The sequence below is a fragment of the Canis lupus genome, chromosome 35, assembly GCF_048164855.1.
Source record: "Canis lupus baileyi chromosome 35, mCanLup2.hap1, whole genome shotgun sequence".
In the NCBI taxonomy this organism is placed as follows: domain Eukaryota; kingdom Metazoa; phylum Chordata; class Mammalia; order Carnivora; family Canidae; genus Canis; species Canis lupus.
Window position 1 is genome coordinate 14,679,118 of NC_132872.1, and position 21,594 is coordinate 14,700,711.

Sequence of the window (21,594 nt, forward strand, 5' to 3'; positions counted from 1 at the left end):
CAACCTTATGAGGCACAGTCATCTTGGAAAGTTGACCTCTGCCTCTGGGCCATGCAAACTGAGTGGCTGGTTCCAGAAGAGGCCCCACTTGGTTAGCCCCGGGTAATCCCTATGGCTCACTGGGCCATAGCCATCGCGGACAAATCACCCTCATTTGAGAGTCCCTTCTGATAACTCAACTCCACAAAGCAAAGGCAAAACTAATTCAAAGTTTAAACATAATTCCCATAGTGTCATCCTTTAAATTATAACATCTGGGCTTTATGTTTCTAGTCTGGAGGACAGGTAAAGCTGCAACTTAGCTAGAGACAAAGATAAAAAAAGCATTCTGAATCTGCCCCTGAATCCCACTCCCCAATTCGAACCCTGATTAGGTAAATTCTGACTAGTAGAGAAACTGGGCTCTTTATTTTAATTACTGCCACACCAGCTCTACTAAGTCTAACTTGACCTGTAAACTCTGGTGACTACGTGGAAGAGGACTGTATAATTGACTAGTCTCAGGAAGCAGCCAAAACATAGGAGCTTTAGCATTAGAGAGATAGGGGTTCACATTCCAGCTCAGGCATTTACTTACTAGCTGTGTGACTTTGGGTAATTTGCTTACCCTCTCTGTGTCCCTGTTTCCTCTTCTGTAAAATGGGCATGAAATAAAAACTTGATTGCATTTATGTAAAGGATCTAGCACTGTGCTTGCCACAGAATAGGAGCTCAGAAGATAAAATCCATTATTATAATAAAATGAGTCTTTGTGGCATGGTGGATAAGATTGTGGAGAGATGTGGGAACAGCTGCCACAGCCCTCTCCATCCTCTAAATAATCTGTTCACTTTTTGGCAATCATATAGCTCTCTGCATAGATTGGAATCTGAGACCTAGAAACGTCCCCAGGAAGATGAACTCCAACTTTACCGCTGTCGGGAGGCCTTATCAGAGGCATAAAATGAGTGTCCTCCATCACCTCTCCCACTCCTCTTTCCCTTCCCCCAGCCTATGCATCAAAGGAGCAAGTGAATAAAACCCTGGTATTTCAGAAGGGAAATGGTTGGTAGCCACCCTAAAACACTGTGTGTGTCGGGGGGGAGGCGGGGGCGCGTGGAGTAGAGGGAGAGAACTGCTTTTCAGTTTTGGGTTATCAGAAAATAAATCATGGCAGAAAGATCAACCCCAACTTCATTTTCTAAATGCTGGAGGAAAATACATGGGAACTAGAAAACGGAGTTTTATAGACCTAATTATTTAATCCCCTTTCCCTGATCTTAGACAATTAGATTATAATTAATATCTGAATTAAGAGAAATATTTGTCCTGGTTATTTCCCAGTGTTGTGCAAGTTAAACGTGAAAGTATTTATGGAAAGTATAACAGCCTGGTAGAGGAAAGGTACGATGACTTACCCTGCAAGCATCTCTCTTCCCTGACATGACCCCCGCACAGAGCATCCGTGAAGTGATGATCCCATAGGTGGAAACGCAGAGGGTTTGGTCAATGAGTTCTACCTCTGCTTGCTGCAAAACAGGGGAGCCTTTATTGTCTGGAAAACACATTGAAAGTAGAAATCATGGTAATGATTACACTTATTCAGGGTGTTATTAGACCATCTACTCACATTATCTCCTTTTATCCTCATAACAATTTTTTATGTAAATTCTCTTATAATCGTCATTTTGCTGGTGAATAAATAGAGGCTGAGGAGGAGGTTAGAGGGAGTGCCCCATGGCGCACACACCTTGCAGGTAATAGAGCAGGATTCAGACCCAACTTCTGACTCAATCATCTGAGCCACTGAGCCATCCTCCTTAACTGTGTACTTCCTGCTTTCCATAGGACTGTGAGTCCCAACTGTTACCAATACTTACTGGTCGAGAGGCCTACCCCTTAAATGGAGCAGCAAAACCGACGTATGGAGTCCTGGGAACTATAAAAATATGTTTTGCTATAGCCCTTTCCCTTCTTTCTTATCCTGTCTGGCTACAATGATTCAGAAAAATAAACACAGTCATGCTTATAAAGAAAATGTCTCATGAGAAGCTGGTTGAACAGACTCTTCCCTCCTGTGAGATAGGATATTGTAATTAGAGCCCCAAGCACTGTCCTGATAGGTTACAGGTGTTGGAGCTGTGAGCCCCCCTCCCTCATTAGGGCTCTGAGACCCCAGCAGGCCATATGAGGGCACATGCAGGCAGTGAGGCCGGGAGAGACTGCCCACAATAAAACTTTAGAGACGAGGCCAAGGGTAAGATTCAAGATTTGCAGAAAATGCATCTGTCCTAAACCCTTGGAAAGGGCTGCATGGGAATCTGAGATGCATGGGAGGTGAATGGAAAGCGTCAGTACGAGCCTCTGGGGAGGCGCTCACAGAGCTGTGGCTTCTTCCCCTTACTGCACACTGGGAATCGGCCATGAATGAAACACCTTGACAGAGCGGATGTAGGGAATTTTCCCTACCACTCTGACCTTTGTGCATAATGGCAGAGGCGCCTGCTCTGGTGAAGGGATTGTAAAGAGGCGACCCCTCTGGGTGGACAGATTGAGGCTGGTGTAACCTTCAGGCCTGAATGGGCAGTCCGGGGAGCTAAGAGCCGGCTGGTTTTCCATCCCAACTCTCATCTACCTGACGAGTTGCCTTTGTGAAGGGAATACTCACATAATCCTCCAGACAGTTGCCTGTGATTTGACATAATAGACTGTGTGTTTTGGGTGGGGAGAGGGGTTGGTCATGGATGTCTTCCTCTTCTTTAAGAAAAGGAATCATTTCTTTGGATGAAAGGGAACCTAAAAGTAGTGAGGAATTGCTCTTCGATAGCAGAAAACCTAGCAACCCCCTCAAGTTTGAAAAGGGCCCATAGTATCTATGTATCTACTCAATCTTGTCTTGCCCATAGACCCCTCCGCCCCTTATTGAGGCGGGTCTTGCTTCTTCTGAGGGAAAGGGAAAAACATCATAAAATAGGATTTAATAACATTTTCCTCTATTCTACTTCCTAGAATTATCAGGAGGCTTGAGTGAGACTGTATGCAAAACTACTCCATGAGCCCCAAAGCACTACATCAACCCAGGCTGTACTATCTGGAAGGGGAGGGCATGACCATTCACTCTACACACACCTGCTTCATGCCTGCGCCCCCAGCCAGTTACCCAGCACTTCTCCCCACTGCGCACTTTCTGGCCGGCAGGAGGGATGCATATGGGCTGAATGAGCTGTTTCAGGGTCTCAGGCCAGGCCGTACTGAGCTGTAGCAGGGCAATATCATAGTCAAAGGTCTGACTGTTATAGTACTCATGGACCACAATTCTTTTCACCGGGGAGATGAACTTGGCATTCCCTTGCACATACATCCCGAGGTGCGCGGTCCATGGCGTGGGGTCTGACAGCCTGGTAGAAAAGGAAGGAAGCATGAAGTCAGTGGCCTGGAGAACCATCCAAGGTTTGGACACAAGCCCTCTGCAGGCAGATGAGGGCTGAGGGAAGGAGGCCTGCCTTCCGGTTCCTATCGTAGCCCCTGGCTCTGTCCATGGACGTGGCAAAAGCACAACTTTTCTGAGCCTCCTTTGTCTCCTAGTAAAACCAGAGATGAAGGAAGGTGTAGTAGGGGTGGTGCCCTCACCCATCCTAAGGAATTGCTAGAAATTCTGTTGCCCTTGCCGTCTCATGAACCACATACAGGTCAAGAACGTGACTGGAATTAATTTGTTACATTCTCCTATTCATGCTGAGATAGGCATTTGATGGGGACAGTGGTCTGGGGATCCTTTTGCCAAATTCCAATGATATGAATTCCAAGATAGTTTAGAAATGAAAGTTCAATAAACAGGAATTTAATGAAATTCCTTCTTGTCATCTACCATAAGCCTGAAAGATCACTGCTATCACTGCTCAAGCATGACCATTCACAGGGGCCCCACTCTTTCTTTGTCACCCCTTCCAGAACTCTACTTCTGACCTCTGTGGCCTTGCACAGTCAGTCACTGAGGGTCTTGTAGTCTCCATGTGAGGCAGCCATCTCCACCTGCATAGCAGCCTTGCTCTAGAGGGGTGAAGACCTTGCAAAAGCTTTGCAAGAAATATAGGGACAGAGTCCAAAGAGGATAGCCCCAAATCTGCTTAGCTAACATCTCATGGGTGGCGCTGGGGACTCGGGAGAGTATTTAGGTTAACATAGTACTCGGAGCAGTGTCATAGTATAGAAGACTAATGATCAAACAGAAGCATAGCCATTTTAGTCATGAACGTGAATTCTATAATTTCCAAAAGAAGCAAATACTTAAATTGTATAAATTGACTGACATATTATACTTTTAAAAATTCAGAATGAGAAATGAATGATATATTTTTGTACCTAAGACTAGTAGATTCTAAATAAGGTTACCTTTGAAGTGAAGTGATTTGTTCTAAGCTTCCCTTTCGCCCTTAGCTGGAAGAGGATCTTCCCCATAATAATCCCATTGGTAAAGGCAGACAGAGCCCTTCCAATGCCAACCCTAATAATGGACCTTTGCTTGATTCCCCTCTGTGATATTGTGATTTATAATAAATATCTATTTGGTATTTATCTTGTTTCTGGCAGAGCTCCTAAACACCCTTGGAGTTTCCCAAGTGACTAGAGCCACAAAGCTGTCTTTTGTTGCCTTGCTGTGTTAATGAGTGACTGTCAGACCCCACCTAAGGTTGGCAGCTGGTTGCCAGGAGAACCAACTATGTGACTGGAGGGTTTGACCTTTCAGTCCCAGACACTTGCTGACCCCTAAAGAGGAGAGACAGACTGGAGATTGAATCCATCGCCAACGCCAATGATTTAATCAATCATGCCTGTGTAATGAGGCGTCCATAAGCAACCAAGAGGACACGGTTCAGAGAGCTTCAAGGCTATTTAACAGGTGGAGATTCAGGGAGAGTAGCTCAGGGAGAGTGGCACACCTGGAGCGGGCATGACAGCTCCTTACCCTTTCCCCAAACCTTGCCCCATGCCTCTCTTCCAACTGGTTGTTCCTGAGTTATACCCTTTTCCAATTAACAGGGATCTAGAAAGTAAAATGTTTTTCTGAGTCCTATGAACTGCTCTAGCATATTAATTGAACCCAAGGAAGGGATGGATGGACTCTCCAACTGATAGCTGTTAAGCCAGACGTATGGTGATAACCTGGACTTATAACTGGCGTCGGAAGTCGGGGAAGAGGGACTGTCTCGTAGGTATGAGCCCTTCACCTGTTTAATCTGATGCTATCTGCAGGCAGACAGGGTCAGAATTGAGTTAAATTGTAAGACACTCAACTGGTGTCAGAGAATTTCTTAGTGGTGTGGGAACCCTCCCTCCAACCGCCACTTTGGAAACTGGGTGCAGAGTCATTACCCGTCCACTTTAAATAGAAGTCCAGTGCCCATTCTCCACACACACACACACACACACACACACACACACACACACCATTTGAATTGATCAAATGTCCCCAGCAGGCAGTTTCCTTCCACAACCCGAGGGCAGATGTATGGTCTGTGATCCCAGAGTGTGACCTTAGAGTAAGAACTGAGATGCCCTACCTGTTTCCATGGAAACAATGGGCTGCAGAAAGAAGCCACTCCCTGGAGATTACCGAGGCTGCGCAGTAGGCTGATCCGACAAAGTGGAGGCTGACTTGCCACGGCCAACCCCCTTCCCGGGTGTCAGTGCCCCCAATGATGCGGTGGAGGGCGGAGGAACTCCTGCTGCAACCTTTAGGAAAGGAAGGGTCACATGATTTAAAAGCCGACTTGGAAGAAAAACTGGAAATTAAGTCAGGTTTAGAGCTGCATTGAGAACTGATGCACCAGGCAAGCAACTGGAAACCTCTTGCTTATCTAGAGAAAAGGCACCGGCAAACCACTTCCTCCCTCCTGAGAACAGGCTCGGACACAGAGTCTCCATAGGATAAAGTACATTTACTCAAGGAAGACGGGACTTGTTAGCAGTAGCTGCCCTGATATGAGCAGTGGTGGTGGGGCTCAGATTATTACAGATTAAGTCCAAAGGCAACAGAACTGAGCTTGTCTTTGGAGGTGTGCTGATTTGAGAGAAAGCATTTGGAAGAGAAATTTTTAAATTTCAAATGAAAACCTATTAAGAAAAAGTTGTTATCAGAACAATTATTTTCCAGGGTAAATTGTGTGGATAAAGATGCATAACATGTTGCCAGCTGGCCAGTTAGAGACCACGTAATAACATGCGGCAGATTACAGTTCTCAAGTCACAGCCAAAGAGAGAAGCAGCACTTGGTACCGATTATAACTTAAGGCCTAAGCAACCGTCATCCACTGTTCCAGGACGTCTCCTTTCTCATGGACTTCTCACTTAGGAGCTTCTCCCTTGATTAGAGTTATCAGAAAGTGAAAGTTCTCATTATAGACATCTGATGCTTTAATGCTAGTTGTCAAGAAAGCAGACAAAATCCACTCCAGAGTTTTTAATTCTGAGAAACCGTGTCAGATGCAGTTCACCAATATTTACTATTCTTCCCTGGACCCCAACTTTTGCCAGGGAGATTTACCCCCGGAAGGGAATGAAAAGGAACAACTGGAAACGGAGGAGGATGCATAGGGAGTCGGAAGGAACGTATTTCTACTCACTGCAGCCTTCTTCGTCGCTTCCGTCTGGGCAATCCACAGTCCCATCACACTGTGCATTTTGCTTCCTAAAGCAAATGTCATTGCCACACTTAAAAGTTCTGTTGCTACATGGAATGCCTAAAAAGGAATAAAAGACGGAAGAGTTTTTCCTGCTCAGAAACAGACTTGACTGAGTGGCACTCACTCTGTCCTCCAAGAGTAGTTTAGCCACCGCATCAGCATTTGCTGCTCTGGGAAACACAGCAGAGGGCGATGGAGGAAGCCCCCAGTGACCAGTCCCCTCACCTCAGCAGAGCCCCTGGGAGGCAGGCAGGGAGGCAATTGATTGATTGATTGTTGAGATCAATCCGATGGCCCCTCCTTTCTTCCACTAGAGGTGAGATGCAAGGCAGTTGGCCCTATTAGTTGCTCTAGGCCATGGCCCCTTTGCTATCCATTATTTTGTCTTATTCTCCAAGAAAATTTTCAGTAAAAATCAACACCCTACTCAGTCCTTTTATGCCATTATGGGGAAAATGGGCAGACTCTGCGAGGCACAGCCCATTTGTTCACAACTCGAATGGTGGGTGTTTCTGCGGGGGCTACAACAGAACGTGTCCCATCACAGTCCCTGGCATCACATCCTCAGCGTCCTTTACTCTCCAGCAACATTAAAAGCAACTAAGTGATGAAAACCTTCCAGTAGTCACAAGGACACACACACACACACACTCAGCACACACATTCAACTCCTATAGTGACCAACTGTTCCCATTTTGCCTGCGGCCCAGCGGGTTCCAGGGAACAGGGATCTTCCGTGTTACAACTGGGTTAAGTCTTGGGGAAACTGAGACACGTCCGTTGCCCTGACTCCCCCCCCCCCCCCACCCAGGTACTTGGGCTCTGACTTAGAAGGGTGTCCAGGAGGAGGAGCAGCGGGCAGGGGGCCGTCCCTCACTCTGGGTGCAGTTGTGCTCATCCCGGCCGTCGTCGCAGTCCCTGAAGCCGTCACAGAGCAGGTGGCCGAGCCGCCTGAAGGAGCTGGCGTTGCAGGCGGGCGGGAGCGACGCTGGAACGAGAGCGGACTGAGCAGCGTGCCCTCCACGGCGCTGCGCCTTCGCTTACCTGCAGCTCAGGGCAGCGTCAGGTGGTTGCTGTGTTGTGTTTTGTGTTGTGCTGTGTTGCTTTAGGGAAAAATCCAAATCCTAGGCCGCTATCGAGACTGAGCTTGCCTGCGCCACCTGGGTGACTCAGTCAGCTCGGACCCGGGATTCCCGCTCCAGGGCTTGCTTGTCTCGGGGCGAGCCTGCCTGAGATGCTCTCTCCCTCTGCACCCCCTCTCTCTTAAAAAATTAAATGAATGGGCAGCCCGGGTGGCTCAGCAGTTTAGCGCTGCCTGCAGCCCAGGGCCTGATCCTGGGGTCACGAGATCGAGTCCCTCGCTGGGCTCCCTGCATGGGGCCTGCTTCTCCCTCTGCCTGTGTCTCTGCCTCTCTCTCTGTGTGTGTGTGTGTGTGTGTGTGTGTCTCTCATGAATAAATAAATAAAATCTTTTAAAAAAATTAAATGAATGAATGAATGAATAAATAAATAAATGAAATTGAACTTGTCTGCCCTCCTAAACAAAAGTGGGAGTGTCCTTATCGATTTTTGTCTTACTCATCTCTGTACCTCAAGCCCCTGAGTCCAAAGTTTTCTTGAGTTGGGGCACCTGGGTGGCTCAGTCGGTTGGGTGTCTGCCTTTGGCTTGGGTCATCATCCCGGGGTCCTGGGATCGAGCCCCACATCGGGCTATCTGCTGCAGGGGAAGCCTGCTCCTCCCTCTCCCTCTGCCTACTGTCCCCCTGCTTTTGCTCGCTCTCTGTCTCTCTCTCTCACTGTCAAATAAATAAATAAAATTTAAAAAATAAAAAGAATTTTAAAATATTAAGTTTTCCTGACTAGATTTACAGTTATGAGTCTTAAAGGACAACAGGCTTGTAGTCTGTGTGGAAGGAACCCTCTCTTTAAAATGATTTTGTCCCAAGGGACCCGTTTCCTGAATTAAGAAACACCACTGTGAATTATCACAATTTTTCTTCTTTGGAATATTTTCAGGAATTGCCTTTGGACAAGTGACAGGTGCAGTTATATCAGTAAGCATCTCTGGGAGGTGTGATTCCTTAGACATGTCTGGTGTTGTGAAAAGTGATCATTTTTGTTATCTGCTCTTGGTTTTTTTTTTTTTTTTTTCAGTGGCATCTTTTGTTAGGGGTCAGGGGGAGCAGGGGAGGACGCTGCTGCCCTGAACTAGCTCATTGAGCTGGGTGGACCTAGCTGACTCCTAGAGAACACTTTGTAAAATGGCACAATGACAAAAATGATTGCCAAAAACAGTCCTTAAAAAGCAAGAATAATCCCTTCTGTCTGAAGCATCATAGCAAGGAATGATAATAATGTAAAAAAACACCAGCAGCCTCACTCACTATATAATAGGCAGTATTTATTTGCTTAAGCAACAGAAAACCCGATAAATTGAAAAGGTCAATGAACCATAAGTTAAGAGAGTTTTATTTTGTTTTGTCAAAAAAAAATCCAAAGGTGTAGAGCCATAAGTTATTTTTCATGAATATAATTTTTCATAGTTATATTAACTGTATGTAATATTTCTCCAAGAATATGAAAGAAACTAAATAGCTTCACCATTGCAATTATATTTGAATTAAATTCTGGGTCTTTAGGAGAAAGTGTTGCCAATGGTGTCATATGGTCTGGTGAACTATCCTCCCCATATTACTCCCTGAAACTGGAGATAGATTCAGGAATGATGTGCACATAGTAATGAAAAACCAAGAGAGAGAATCTCTGTCCAAAATAGGAATATCCAATACCTTAGCCCTTAATGATTGTAGGTATGACATTGTTGCAAACTATACAGGTAATAACGGTAATAATAAGAATTCTCTCATTCACAACACCTGTGCTCCATAAATGAATGTGCTGAAAGTGTTTGCTTTTCTGCAGATTCTGAGCTCCTCTCTAGATAAAAGATCTGTGCTTTAAAATAGGATTGTTGGTTTAAGACTGTGGTTCATTGAATTACTAGCCACAGATCCTCACTCCCTGGGGTAGTATTATACACCTCTACCCTTGCCATGGCCCCAAAGTGTGCAGGATAAACTTGCCTGCCCCTTGACTATGGCCTCAGCTAAAGGGCTCACTTTGACTGATAGAATATGATGTGATGGTGTGCCAGTTCCACCCCCAGAACTCAAGAAGAACCATGTGTTTTTGCTCACCCCTCCTTTGCTCTACCACTAGTTCAATGAGGAAAACAGCCATGAGGACTACACCTGACCCCAACCTGGGAAGAACCAAGCTTAGAAGGACCCACTGCTTAGAGCAGAGCCACCCAGCTGAGGCCAGCCTACGTCAGTCATATCTCAAACATCCCATGGATGCATGGTCCAGAATAAATGATTGTTGTCAGTCTCAGAGTTTTGGGGTAGCTTGTTATGCCTCAATAGACACCAGCTGCAAAGACCCAGGTTATATGCCAACAGCAAAAATGGCCCTGAAAAGTTCACTTATTCCTAACAAAGCCATAGTACAACTTGAATACCCACCACAGAAAAGTTCATCACTTTCATCAAAGCAGTCATTTACTCCATCACATCGCTGGGCCTGAGGGACACACAAACCAGACGAGCATCTAAAAGATCCAACAGGACAGGCTAGAGACAATAAAACACAGGAAGTCTTTGTGAGTCTCTAAAAGTCATTAGGCCACATGAACAAAGGACTATGAAGTATTAGGTGGTTAAGGAATTGGCAATGTTGCAATAGTAATTATACGATTTCTCCACCAAATCCAACTATGGGCCGTCAATGAAAGACAAATAGGTGATTTAGGAGAACAAAGAAAGTGGACATTGCATCCAAGTCACGTGTACAAACTTTCTACTACTTACATGTTTCCCTCAGCAACCCGGCTTTGTCTGTGACTCGGAGATAGCTTAAGCCGGAATATGGTTTAGAGAGTCCAGCACTCTTAGTGTGCAATCTTTAAGACTCCCCAGGGAATTACAAATGGCCTTCTGGTATCTCTGAATCCTATATGATCAGATGCACTGTTCTGAGGAGTCTGTGCTTTTAATTACATTATCAATTATCTCTGTCCCCAAATACATTAGTAGCCACTGCTCTCTTAGACACTTGGACCTAGAGAGATTAGCAACTGGCCTCAAAACTCAGGACTCCTGCCTTCTACCTCCCAGGTCACCTCACCCGGGCTACTCATCAAAAATCCATTCCCTGACTGATCTTGAATCATAAATCCTGGGCTTATTACTAAATATGTTAGAAATAATAAATCCTTCTCTGCTGCTATGGTCTGAATGTTTGTGTCCCCACAAACTAATTTGTTGAAATCCTAGCACCCAATGTGATGATATTAGGAAGTAGGGCCTGTGGGAGGGAATTGAGTGTTGAAGGCAGAGGCCTCATGAATAAGATTAATGCCTTTATAAAAAGAGGCCCCGAGGAGGTCCCTCACCCTCTTCCACCATGTGAGGATATAGGAAGTCTGTGACCCAAACAGAGCCCTCACCTGACCATTCTGATCTCAGACTTCCAGCCTCCAGAACTGTGAGAAACAAATTTCTGTTCTTTATAAGCTACCCAGGCTGTGATATTTTGTTAAAGTATCAGGAATAGATCAGGACACTCCCCTTGTGCATAAGAATGGGGGGAAACATGCGGTCAGGTCAACAACTATTTCACTGGCACATGATGGGGACGGTGAGTTTCTAGAAAATACTCATGCTTTGAAAAAACAGTTGAAAATAAGATGGCTCACTATTTACCTGTAGTTCTTGCTGGGAATTGTAATATTCTGATATTCAGAAGTGTAATATTCCAGATCCAGAAGCAGGTATATTGCCAAAGAAGAAAGGTTCTACACGAGCCTTCTCTCAAGTCGTAACCTCATGGACCCCTTTGTGGTTCACCCTTACTTTCTTACTTTTCCCCTTTTAAAACGGGTTGAGAATTTCCTGAGTCAATATCTACTGTCTCCAGTTCTGAAGACTTCCCTCAAACACTGCCTTCACCACTGGCCACTTCCTGGCCACCGTTCCTGTGGTTCTTCATGTAAAGTGTGACATCTTGGGGCTGATGTTCGAACTCTCCTTGACCGACCAGCTCTCCCGATGCGTTACGGGCCTAAGTAAGTCACAGCAGTTGCCTTCTGATCCACCAAATGTTGGTATAAACGTCATATATACAAAAATTTATGAGTAGCAGGAACAATACTTCAATAAATGGGTTTGTCCCATATTATAGGAATAATGCAAAAAACTATTTTTCAATTGTAATAAATAATTATATTATTTCTCCTATAATTTAAACTGTAGCAGTCACAAATACATAATTTTCTGGTTTCATTTATTATATATTTTGTTTATATGACATATATTTATAGTATATTTATTTACATATTAATACTAATAAGTATTAATAAATAAATAAATCCCTTTTTACTCCTTAATTTCTCAAGGTTTAGAGCTACAAAGTATTAGGCTCTGTTTAACCATTTGTGAAGATTTTCTAAAGAGTTCATCCCAGGCTTACGTTGACTGATGTTGTAACTGCCATATTCCACCAAAAGTGGCTTGTCGGAAAGGCTTGAACTGCACTGCAGCTGAACGTGAACGAGTGGGCTGGGCACTCGGAAGATCGTCTGGTGATCCATGTAGGAACCACAGTACCTGAGGAGATAAGAGTCAGGGAAGAGGTGTGGCATGAGGCCCTGTCAACTGCACCCCCAGTGACCATGAACACGTTGATGGTTTCGTACTCTGGGCTTCACAAGCGGAGATGCGTATACAGAGCTAATGGTAGTTACCCAGTCTGTTAAGTGACTGTGATGGAGTAACTTCTGTCCCCTTGATTTTCCACTCTGCTAAATACAACAGCGATACTACTGACTGTTACCTACTGTTTTCCTCACCAATACTTGTAATCAGAAGAAATAGGGCTCCTCTCTTTCTTCTGCGTCAATAACCATTAACAACAAGAATTGTCTGCTTTTGCCCACAAACCTCTCCACGGAACAGAATAGAATCCATGAGCTCAGGCTGAAAGTGTGCAAAGAGTCCCAGCAGTACTTAAAGCAAAACACAATATTTTTTCAAACTAAATTGAAAACCAACGTGCACTTTGAGGCTTGTCCTTGTTAAATTTCAAAGCAGTAAGGTCTGTCTGCAATATTTCCTCCCCTTGATTTTTCTTACTTCTTGTACCTAAGAGAAAATGCCCCTCTTGTTAGTAATTCTTATTCAAGCAGGGTGATTAGTAGAACATGAAATTCTACTCTGCTGGGGGCCCATGATAAGTTAGGTCTCTGCCATGTGTAGGCAAAGCTCTTCACAGGGTGAAACCTGCAAGGTCTCAAAGGGAAATAGCAAACACACGGGGGCCAGGAGGGACATCCTCCACTGGAATCTGTGAATGCCAATCACTCCTGGCCCCTAAAGGCACTTGGGAACCACGAAAGTTCCATGGATCAGACACTGGCTTTCAGTGGGACAACCACAGAAGTAGTGATCTTAAGGTCCAAAGAAGGAAAGTGTTCACATATATTTCGAGAGGATTCTTTTACAGCTGGCTAAAGCTTAGGCCCTGATGGGCTGATAGACCAGCTCTAGGAACAGAGGAAGAGAAAGCTGCTAGAGGTAGGTGGTCCCAAGTGGGACCCAGGCTCTGAGAGGCACCTGAAGTCCACATTAACCTTTTGGGGCCAGGGTCTACTCCAATTGGTCATCTTGGCATCCAAATCCTGTGTGCCAAAAACATGATCATTGTCATTTGGGTCTCATAGTGATTTTATTTGTGTTTTCCATTAACATTTACTAGAGCTTTCTAACAAAGATGAATCACATCTTAGTTATAATAATAACATCATACTGGGATGTTAAGGAGTAAGAAAAAAGGGATCTTTGAATCCATGCTTAGGCTGAAGTTTAGAGGGGAACAGTATAGAATGGGGGCATAGTGGTAGCCAAAGGAACAAAAGTTAAAAAAAAAAAAAAGTGAGAAATTGGAGAAACCAGCAAGAATTGGCTTACAGGTACAGACACATGAAAGAAAACAGAAGTTAAACGGGTGAAGTAAAGCGTTAAGGTTCAAAATAGCAAGAAAGTAGAAGCAGGATTAGGATACAAGTCTGCCTGGTACTAAAACACTAGTACTTTCTAGCATACTACTAGCTTTCCCATCAGGAACTTTGCTCTGCAAAATATCACAGGAAGGACATCCATGCCTCCAGGGCTCACTTGCTGCATCCTAGCTGCCCTGAGCATGCACACCCCATCCTGGAGTTCTCTGAACTCAGGAGCACTAGGCTTCCTGGTGTCAGCATTACCTTCTCCTACTTCCCCATTACAAACCCAACGCCTTTAGGCAACATTTCAGCAAGGTGTCAGAAATTAGTTCAATTAGAGCCTTTCCTTTTTAGATGAAGAGAACTGATAATGGGAAGGCCTGGTGTTTAAGTCCTACCGGTGCAACTAGCATCAAAGGAATCTGATAGGATTTCAGCCAACCCGCAAGATAAAGTGAAGAGCTGGCCCTTCAGAGAAAGTATTTAGGACAGAGAGCTTTCCTGGTATTGATGGCTTGGGAGAAGATCTTGCTCATAGTTGGGCAGCACACTTTGTGGGTGGTGGGGTTGTTACTTAGGACAAAAAAAAAATGGTATCGCATTTTGAAAGCATAGCTCTATCTTATGCCTATAACTTTATAAAAGAATTAGAAAGATTTGTTTTCTAGACCTCAATCTAATTAAATATCAGAATGCAGTATTCTTAAAACTTGGAGGGGGATCACATTCTGTAGTATTTATCCATCTAATGTCATTTCCAAAGCAATCATATTTTTTTTTTTTAGTATTTCTTTTTTTTTTTTTTAGTTGACGCACGATGTTACCTTAGTTCCGGGTATACAAAATGATGATCCAACAACTCTACCCAAAACAATCTTACTAATTATAATAATGGCTGATATTTTTCGGTATGTCGTATGCATTATCTCATTGAATGCTTGCCAAAAAAACCCCACCTTATTAAGTAGGAATTATTAACTCATTTACAGACTGAAAAATCAAAGAGGTTAAATAATTTGTCCTAGTTAACATAGCTACTAATTAGCAGAGCTGGAATTTGAGCCCAGGCATTCTCCCTCCTACATAATAGAACCTGATTCACATATATTCCCAAAAGGAGTATAAGCCACATCTTAATAATGGAACCAAGAATGCTCTGAAATCAGATAGGATCTATTCCGGTGAAGACAGACCAACAAGCTATTTTAGCACGTAATCTAAGAGTCTCCAGGAAATGAAAGAAGGTTGTGCAGGAAAATCATTTCGAAAAGGAAGGTCTCATTCATTGGATTAACAATGTGCAAAGAATTAGCAGGCAAATCCCTTAAGCTAACTTCACAAAAAAAAAAAATCTTACCTCAAAGTAAACTTAGAAGCTATTCTGCTGCAAAGACAGGACATTCTATCTTTTTCAATACAACATCTATCACAATTTGAGAAGCAAATAAACAATACCAACAGCTAAAGGACAAATTAAGGGTGAGAGTCAGGAGCTCCTAGGTCAGTTCAGGAAGCTCAGTCATCTAGATTTCTTTGATCAGCCCCAACCCACGTCTCAGCCTCAGGATACAGGCAGGCCAATCCAGCCTCTCCTCCTGCACAGAATTGGCCAATGGTTTCTAACTTTCCTATCACCATGACCTCATTTACGATCTCCTCCAGAGCTCCATGGTTTGAAAGACTTTATCTGCCAAGCTATTTTTGTAAAACGCGGAGTGTGCACACCCATAGCCCAGCAGCAAAGAGCAGCGGTGCAGCAAGGATTTGGGAGCCGTAAGTCATGGATTTGAATCCTGGCTTAATCACCTATGATCTGAGTGCCTTTGAGAAAGTACTTTCACCTCGGTATCCTTTGCTGTCCCTATACATAAATAGTAAAGTGCGAACTCTTTGGGGACAAGGAATCCAAGACTTTGAGCCCCTCTGGGTCAGGTCTTTCATCAGATTCCTTACATCTGAAACCCACTTACATGTGCTCATTAATTTCCCACCATCCATGGTCACAGCCTTTCACATTCTTCTTGGTTATTGAATAGTTATGGAATTTCAGTGCTATGCCAAAAGTTGATAGGGACGTCTGAAAAATAAACAGAAGTCAGAAAAATGTTTCAACTGAAGGACATATTTCAGACTGATTCCTCTCTCAAAATTCATTCCCTTGACTTGCCATTCTTAGGGCATTTTATTCTTTATGCCTTATGGCCTTCGGTGGGGTAGACCTGGCCCCCCTGCCCCCAACAAACCAGAATGATGTAAGCATAATAGAGAGGGAAGTGGGTGGCCCAGTGCTCAGGGAGTGGCTATTAGGCCCCAGTTTGAGTGAGCTGGGTGACATGGGACGCATTAGATTATCTCCAAGTGTCAGGTCCCCCTTGTAAATGAGCTCGAAAACACCCCCTTGTAATGAGTGCACAGTTTCCTCCTTCGGTGAACAACGATGACATAGTTTATTTAAAGCATTATTCAGATTATTTAGATAAAGAAGAAATGAATCAGCATTCTCATTCAACCTTGGTATTCCTAAAGACAGTTACTGAGTCACTCCCAGGTGTGCTCAGACAGGATCAAACAAGAAGAGGCTCCCCACACTGCATCTGCCCGTGTGAAAGCATGTGTGGGCACAGGTGCACACACACACATACACAGAGCTGACCTTTTTACAGCACTGTATGACATATACATACATTATGTTTGTTTTGTCATGATTTTAGCCTTAATTTTCACTTTGACCCAGGAATTATATATAGATAGAGTTTACACATTTCCAGGGAGTGGCATTTTTGCTCACTCACTCAAATTTTCTAATTCTATCCTAATTTGTAAGACATTATTTGTTGCCTATACTGCCTTTTAAAAAAAAAATTATTTATTTATATATTCATGAGAGACACACAGAGAGAGGCAGAGACACAGGCAGAGGGAGATGCAGGCTCCCTGTAGGGAGCCCGATGTGAGATTTGATCCCAGGACCCCAGGATCATACCCTGAGCTGCAGGCAGACGCTCAACCACTGAGCCACCCAGGTGCCCACCTATACTGCTTTTTAATGTTTTTATTTACTAAGGATTTTGACGTGATCGAATTTGTGAATGCTCCAAGGTTATTTGAAGGAAAAGGGTAATGCATGTATGTATGTATAAGGCCAAACCCATTACTTGTGTGGTATGATATCCTTCCTAGCTGCAGTTACTGTCTTCACCACCTCCGTCAGGAACCAATGGAGAGGAATTAAAATCTCTTAGTTAAGCACTGTCCATTTCTCTTTCTATTTCTTATAGGTTTTGATTTACGAGTATTGATGTTATGTGCTTTGGTATATAAAAGTCACAGACCTTCATGTGGATCGTCCTCTTTATCCTTACAGATCACCTTCTATTCCTCACCCAATGTTGTTGCCCTAATGTTGACCCCCGTGTTGTCTGGCGCTAAGGTTCTGATCACCGCTTTCTTTTTGTTTATATTGTCTGGTATGATATTGCCCATCATTTTACTTTCAGCTTTATTAAATCACCTTTTACTCTGCCATCTTTTGAAAATAACACACAATTCAGTTTTAGCTGATATTTTCTGATTCAGTCCTGTTGTCTTTTTCTTTTAAGAGATAGATTTTACCCCGGATTTTTATTGCCCTGATATGTATTTTTAGAGACGTCATCATATTTGATGTTACAATTTCTTGGTTGTGTGTGTGTATACTTCTTTCTAACGTGTACTTAAATATAGTAGCCTTCCTCTCTCAACCTATCTTTGGGAGGGAATGAATCAGGCTCTTTATGTCTCTCATTTAAGCATCACAATAACATGGTTAGGAAGGTAGTATGAACCCTATTTTATAGAAGAAATCAAAACTAATCAAAAATAAGTGACATGCCCAAGGTTACCCTGCATTTCCCTGAAGGCCACATGGTGATCTTTCCAGGCGCCTTACTGTATCATGGACCTAGAAATGGACAGTCAGGGCTCAAGAGGAAAAGGGATGTCCTATGTTCAATAAAAACTAAGAGATCCTGAGAGAACACATCAATTTTCCCCCGTCTTGTTATCTGATTGTTTCTTTACATTAAAAAAAATGCAAACTGATAGTAAGTATCTTGAATAATCACTATAATTATATAGCATAAGGACATATTCCAGTGCAATTCTCCATAGGAAGCTTATGTAGGCATTTTCACTGTGTTCCATCGCTCCAAAGTAAAACAGATTTAAATATTTTATTTATTTATTCGTGAGAGACACACAGAGAGAGGCAGAGACACAAGCAGGCTTCCCACAGGGAGCCTGATGAGGGACTCTGGGATCCGGGGACTCTGGGATCACGCCCTGAGCCAAAGGCAGATGCTCAACCACTGAGCTACCCAGGTGCCCCCAAAGTAAAACAGATTTAAACACACCACCGCTCCCCAATCTACAAAACCTCTCCACAGTGAAAGGAATTAAGTCCCCTTGCACACCAGATTTCACTGACACGGATTTGCACACAAATCTACATTTGCCCCCAGATCGGCCAAGAAGCACTATTGATATTAGCCAGCTTGATGAGTGGGCTGATACAGTGCAGTCCCACAAAGCATTATGAGCTACTTTGTTCAACAAATGGATAAAAATGGAAAAACTGCTAAATATGCTATTACCTTCTATGTCCTGTATTCTCTGTTCCCACCGCCTGACCCCTGACCTTTTACCAAGTGAGGGGAGCATGTCTCCTGATCTGGACCTGCTGTATTGAAATATTTCTCTCGTCAGTGATAGGGACAGGATGCAGGGCAAGCTTTATGCTTGTCACTTCTCACTCGCCAGTGGTTATGTGCGCACAGCTCAACCCATCTCCAGTGGGCCCTGGAAACTTCGTGGCTAGATGCTTGCCACAGAAGCAGGGAAGAGGGATTCCTCTCTGGGGAATCCCATCTATTTCGTAGGTGATTCAAAGAGGTGAGTTAAATGGCCCACAGTCATCTCTGCTCGTGTCGGATGCACCTGGATCGGTGTGTGCTAGGCTCATGGCATCTGTGATAAAACAACTCAAAACCCCACTCCGTGCTTTTCTTCCAAGATTGCACAACAACATGTATTAATTGGAAAGCAAAAAGAAGGAAAAGAGAGGGAGGTAAATATTCGACCAAGTGATTGTTATGAAACATAGGGAAGCTGAACAGCTTTAAGAACCCAGAAAAAGAGGGGGGTGCAGAATTTGCTTATGGAGGGGGCATGATTTGTTTTAATGCTGCCTGGGTCACTTTCCATTTGAGTAGCTTCTGGCCAACGGCTTGCCCCGGCTCTATTTCCTTACCTATAGACTGTGACACGAGTCTCCTACATCAGAGGTATGTTTTAAGAGCAAATAAAAATGTGTGTGCCCTAAACAAATGCAGGTGACATGTTATAAGCCTCAATATTCCTTTTTGCTTTTTCTGGTGTCCCCTTCTTCCCCTGCAATCTGTGAGCGCTGGGAGAGCAAGGACTTCACCGCGCTACTAAGGGTTCCCTCTGGTTATGCACCTGACATTCAATAAACATTTGTTTATTCTTGGGAGAAAAATCAGACGGACTTTAAGTTGGAGCAGGAGGTAATCCTCAGATAAATGAGACCTTGAAAACTCAGCTGAAAGGGAGTTTGCAAAAGGGATTGATGGCGCTTCAGTTATATTTGGAAATCGGACCAGGCCTGAGAAGAATTGAGGATGATAGAAATCAACTCTTGCGTAGAAAAGGTTTTGTCATGACTTGAGTCAATATTTTTGTCATGTGGTCATTCTTCTCAGTCGTTTGAAATAAATTTGAAGCTATTTTACAGGTGACATTATTTTTTTATGTGATGTCTGTTTGCAGGTACATGCTAGCACATAGCTCAAAGCCGTCCAAGGAAGGAACAGCTTTATTTAACCTCCACACTGAGGAGGACCAACCTTGACCTCTGGGACATGCTGTCACCCACCAAAGTCTGTTCCCAGTATTTCCTGTCTCCCCTCCCCCATTCTCCATCCCCCCAGTGGCATGCTTTTTTTCTTTATAAAGAGTTTTTTTTTTTTTTTTTTTTAATTTTCTCAGCATTTCTAACCGTTGACCCCTAGTAAAACAGAATCTGATGTTCTTATTTACATCCCAACCAGAACAATGCTTAGGGATCTTCACATTAGGTCTCAGAAATTATCACAGAATCAACGTTTATTTTCGCTCAAAGGAACTCCAAACATTTGACAGAGCTTTTGGGAATGGGCCTTTCTTGTTCTCGATGTCATAAAGGAGATAAAACTGCTTTGGGGAGAGATGGAAGAGACAGGTTTGATGCCTCTCTTTTTCCTTCCCCAACTCATGAGTCACCTGAGGCACTGAGATTCTGCTGCCCTGATGGTGAGCAAGAGCCCAGAACCTTTGGGGCTTAATTATTTTGGAAATATTTGCAATACAATGATAAAAAAAAAAATAACTTGAGGATGTATGCCATCAGGACATTGACACTAAGTACACATTTGGGTGTAATAAAATTATTAAAAATATTTAACTCTTTGTGTACAAATGACATATGCAGCCAGCAGGCTCCTGCCCCGGGGCCTTTGCCTCAGCTTTTCTCTCTCTGCAACACTCTGATCCTAGGGATGCACTGGGTTAGTTCCCTCATCTTTCTCAGGTTTCTGTGCAAATGTCCGCTTGTAGACAAGGCTTCCGCTAACTATGTTATTTAAGGCAATCATTTGCTAACATCCTATCCTCCATACTCTGGACCACCCACTCAGCTACAGAGCCCCCTTCCCTGCTTTGTTCTTCTCCACATTTTACCATCAGGTCACATACTGTACACATTTTTGTTCCTTTGTTGCCTGTCTCCCCCTACTGTACGGTAAGCTCCATGAGAGCAGAGCTTTTGCTCTGTGTGCTGTCAGATATCCTGGATCCCAGCGTCTAGAATACTGCCTGACACATAGTAGGCATTTAATAATGACATGTTAAATGAATGCAAACCCTAAACTGCCTGCCACTTAGATCTAAATGTTATGCCTCACAAAAAATGATTTCATACATACATGTTGAAAGAGCCTTGCCCTATGTCCCTCCACATGACACTACAGTTGGAGAAAGAAAAACAGTTATAGACTAAAATTTTAAAGAAAAAAATAAAGAAGGAACTCTGTTAAGGACAGACAGAGATACATGTATTTTATATAAATTTACAAAATTTGGTTTGCTTACATAGCTGAAATATGAATTGCCTAATTCACCTTATTATGTCTTTATTATTTCTTACTAAAATGTTGATAGTGAAATAATTAAAAATTGATAAATGAGCTCTATCACAGTAAAACAAAAAATTGTTTGATTCCATAACAATATCATTGCATTTTTTAATACAAACAAAATAACATTTGGAAAAATAAGCTTGTCTGCAAAGAAAGGTTAATTTATGGGCAGAGGGTTGAAATTACAAAGAACTTTAATATTCTAGGTAATATATTTAGTTAAGGTTTAAATATTATAAAATTAACTAACATACTTTTTGTGGTAAAAAATACAGGTAATTAAATTAAAAATAAATTGCTACTAAGAATAAGATAACAGTATTTTTCTAAAATAGCAATAGGCTACCTGAAATTTCCAGGTACACTTGCATTTCGGAGGGTAGTAGCTTGGATAATATGGACTTGAAATTTTCCCTTCAAAGCCAGTGATTTCTTTGACCAATACTGTGTTTTCACACTCTGAAAAAAAAATATCCAGTAACACACAATGATTTGCAGTTGCGAGATTATGGGAAATGTATTGCATACATTTAACTACAAACACATACTCCTTGATCAACAAGATTATATGCTTTTTGAAATTTAAACTAATTTTTCCAAAAAGAAAGAGTAGCCTATAGATGGATAGCTAAGCTTCTCG

The 21,594-nt window shown here is 43.1% G+C and overlaps 1 protein-coding gene across 1 annotated transcript in view; it reads right to left on the minus strand.

The window, feature by feature from the left end:
• TMPRSS7 (transmembrane serine protease 7) overlaps positions 1–21,594 on the minus strand; it is a 35,491-nt gene that overhangs the window by 1,292 nt on the left and 12,605 nt on the right. Inside the window, exons 8-16 of the mRNA XM_072811722.1 lie at positions 21,301–21,413; positions 15,693–15,799; positions 12,192–12,328; positions 10,187–10,294; positions 7,540–7,650; positions 6,603–6,719; positions 5,541–5,712; positions 3,109–3,377; positions 1,398–1,534 (exon numbers count right to left, since the gene is read on the minus strand). Of these exons, the coding sequence (XP_072667823.1) occupies positions 1,398–1,534; positions 3,109–3,377; positions 5,541–5,712; positions 6,603–6,719; positions 7,540–7,650; positions 10,187–10,294; positions 12,192–12,328; positions 15,693–15,799; positions 21,301–21,413 (1,271 nt within the window). The remainder of the gene's footprint in view (positions 1–1,397; positions 1,535–3,108; positions 3,378–5,540; positions 5,713–6,602; positions 6,720–7,539; positions 7,651–10,186; positions 10,295–12,191; positions 12,329–15,692; positions 15,800–21,300; positions 21,414–21,594) is intronic.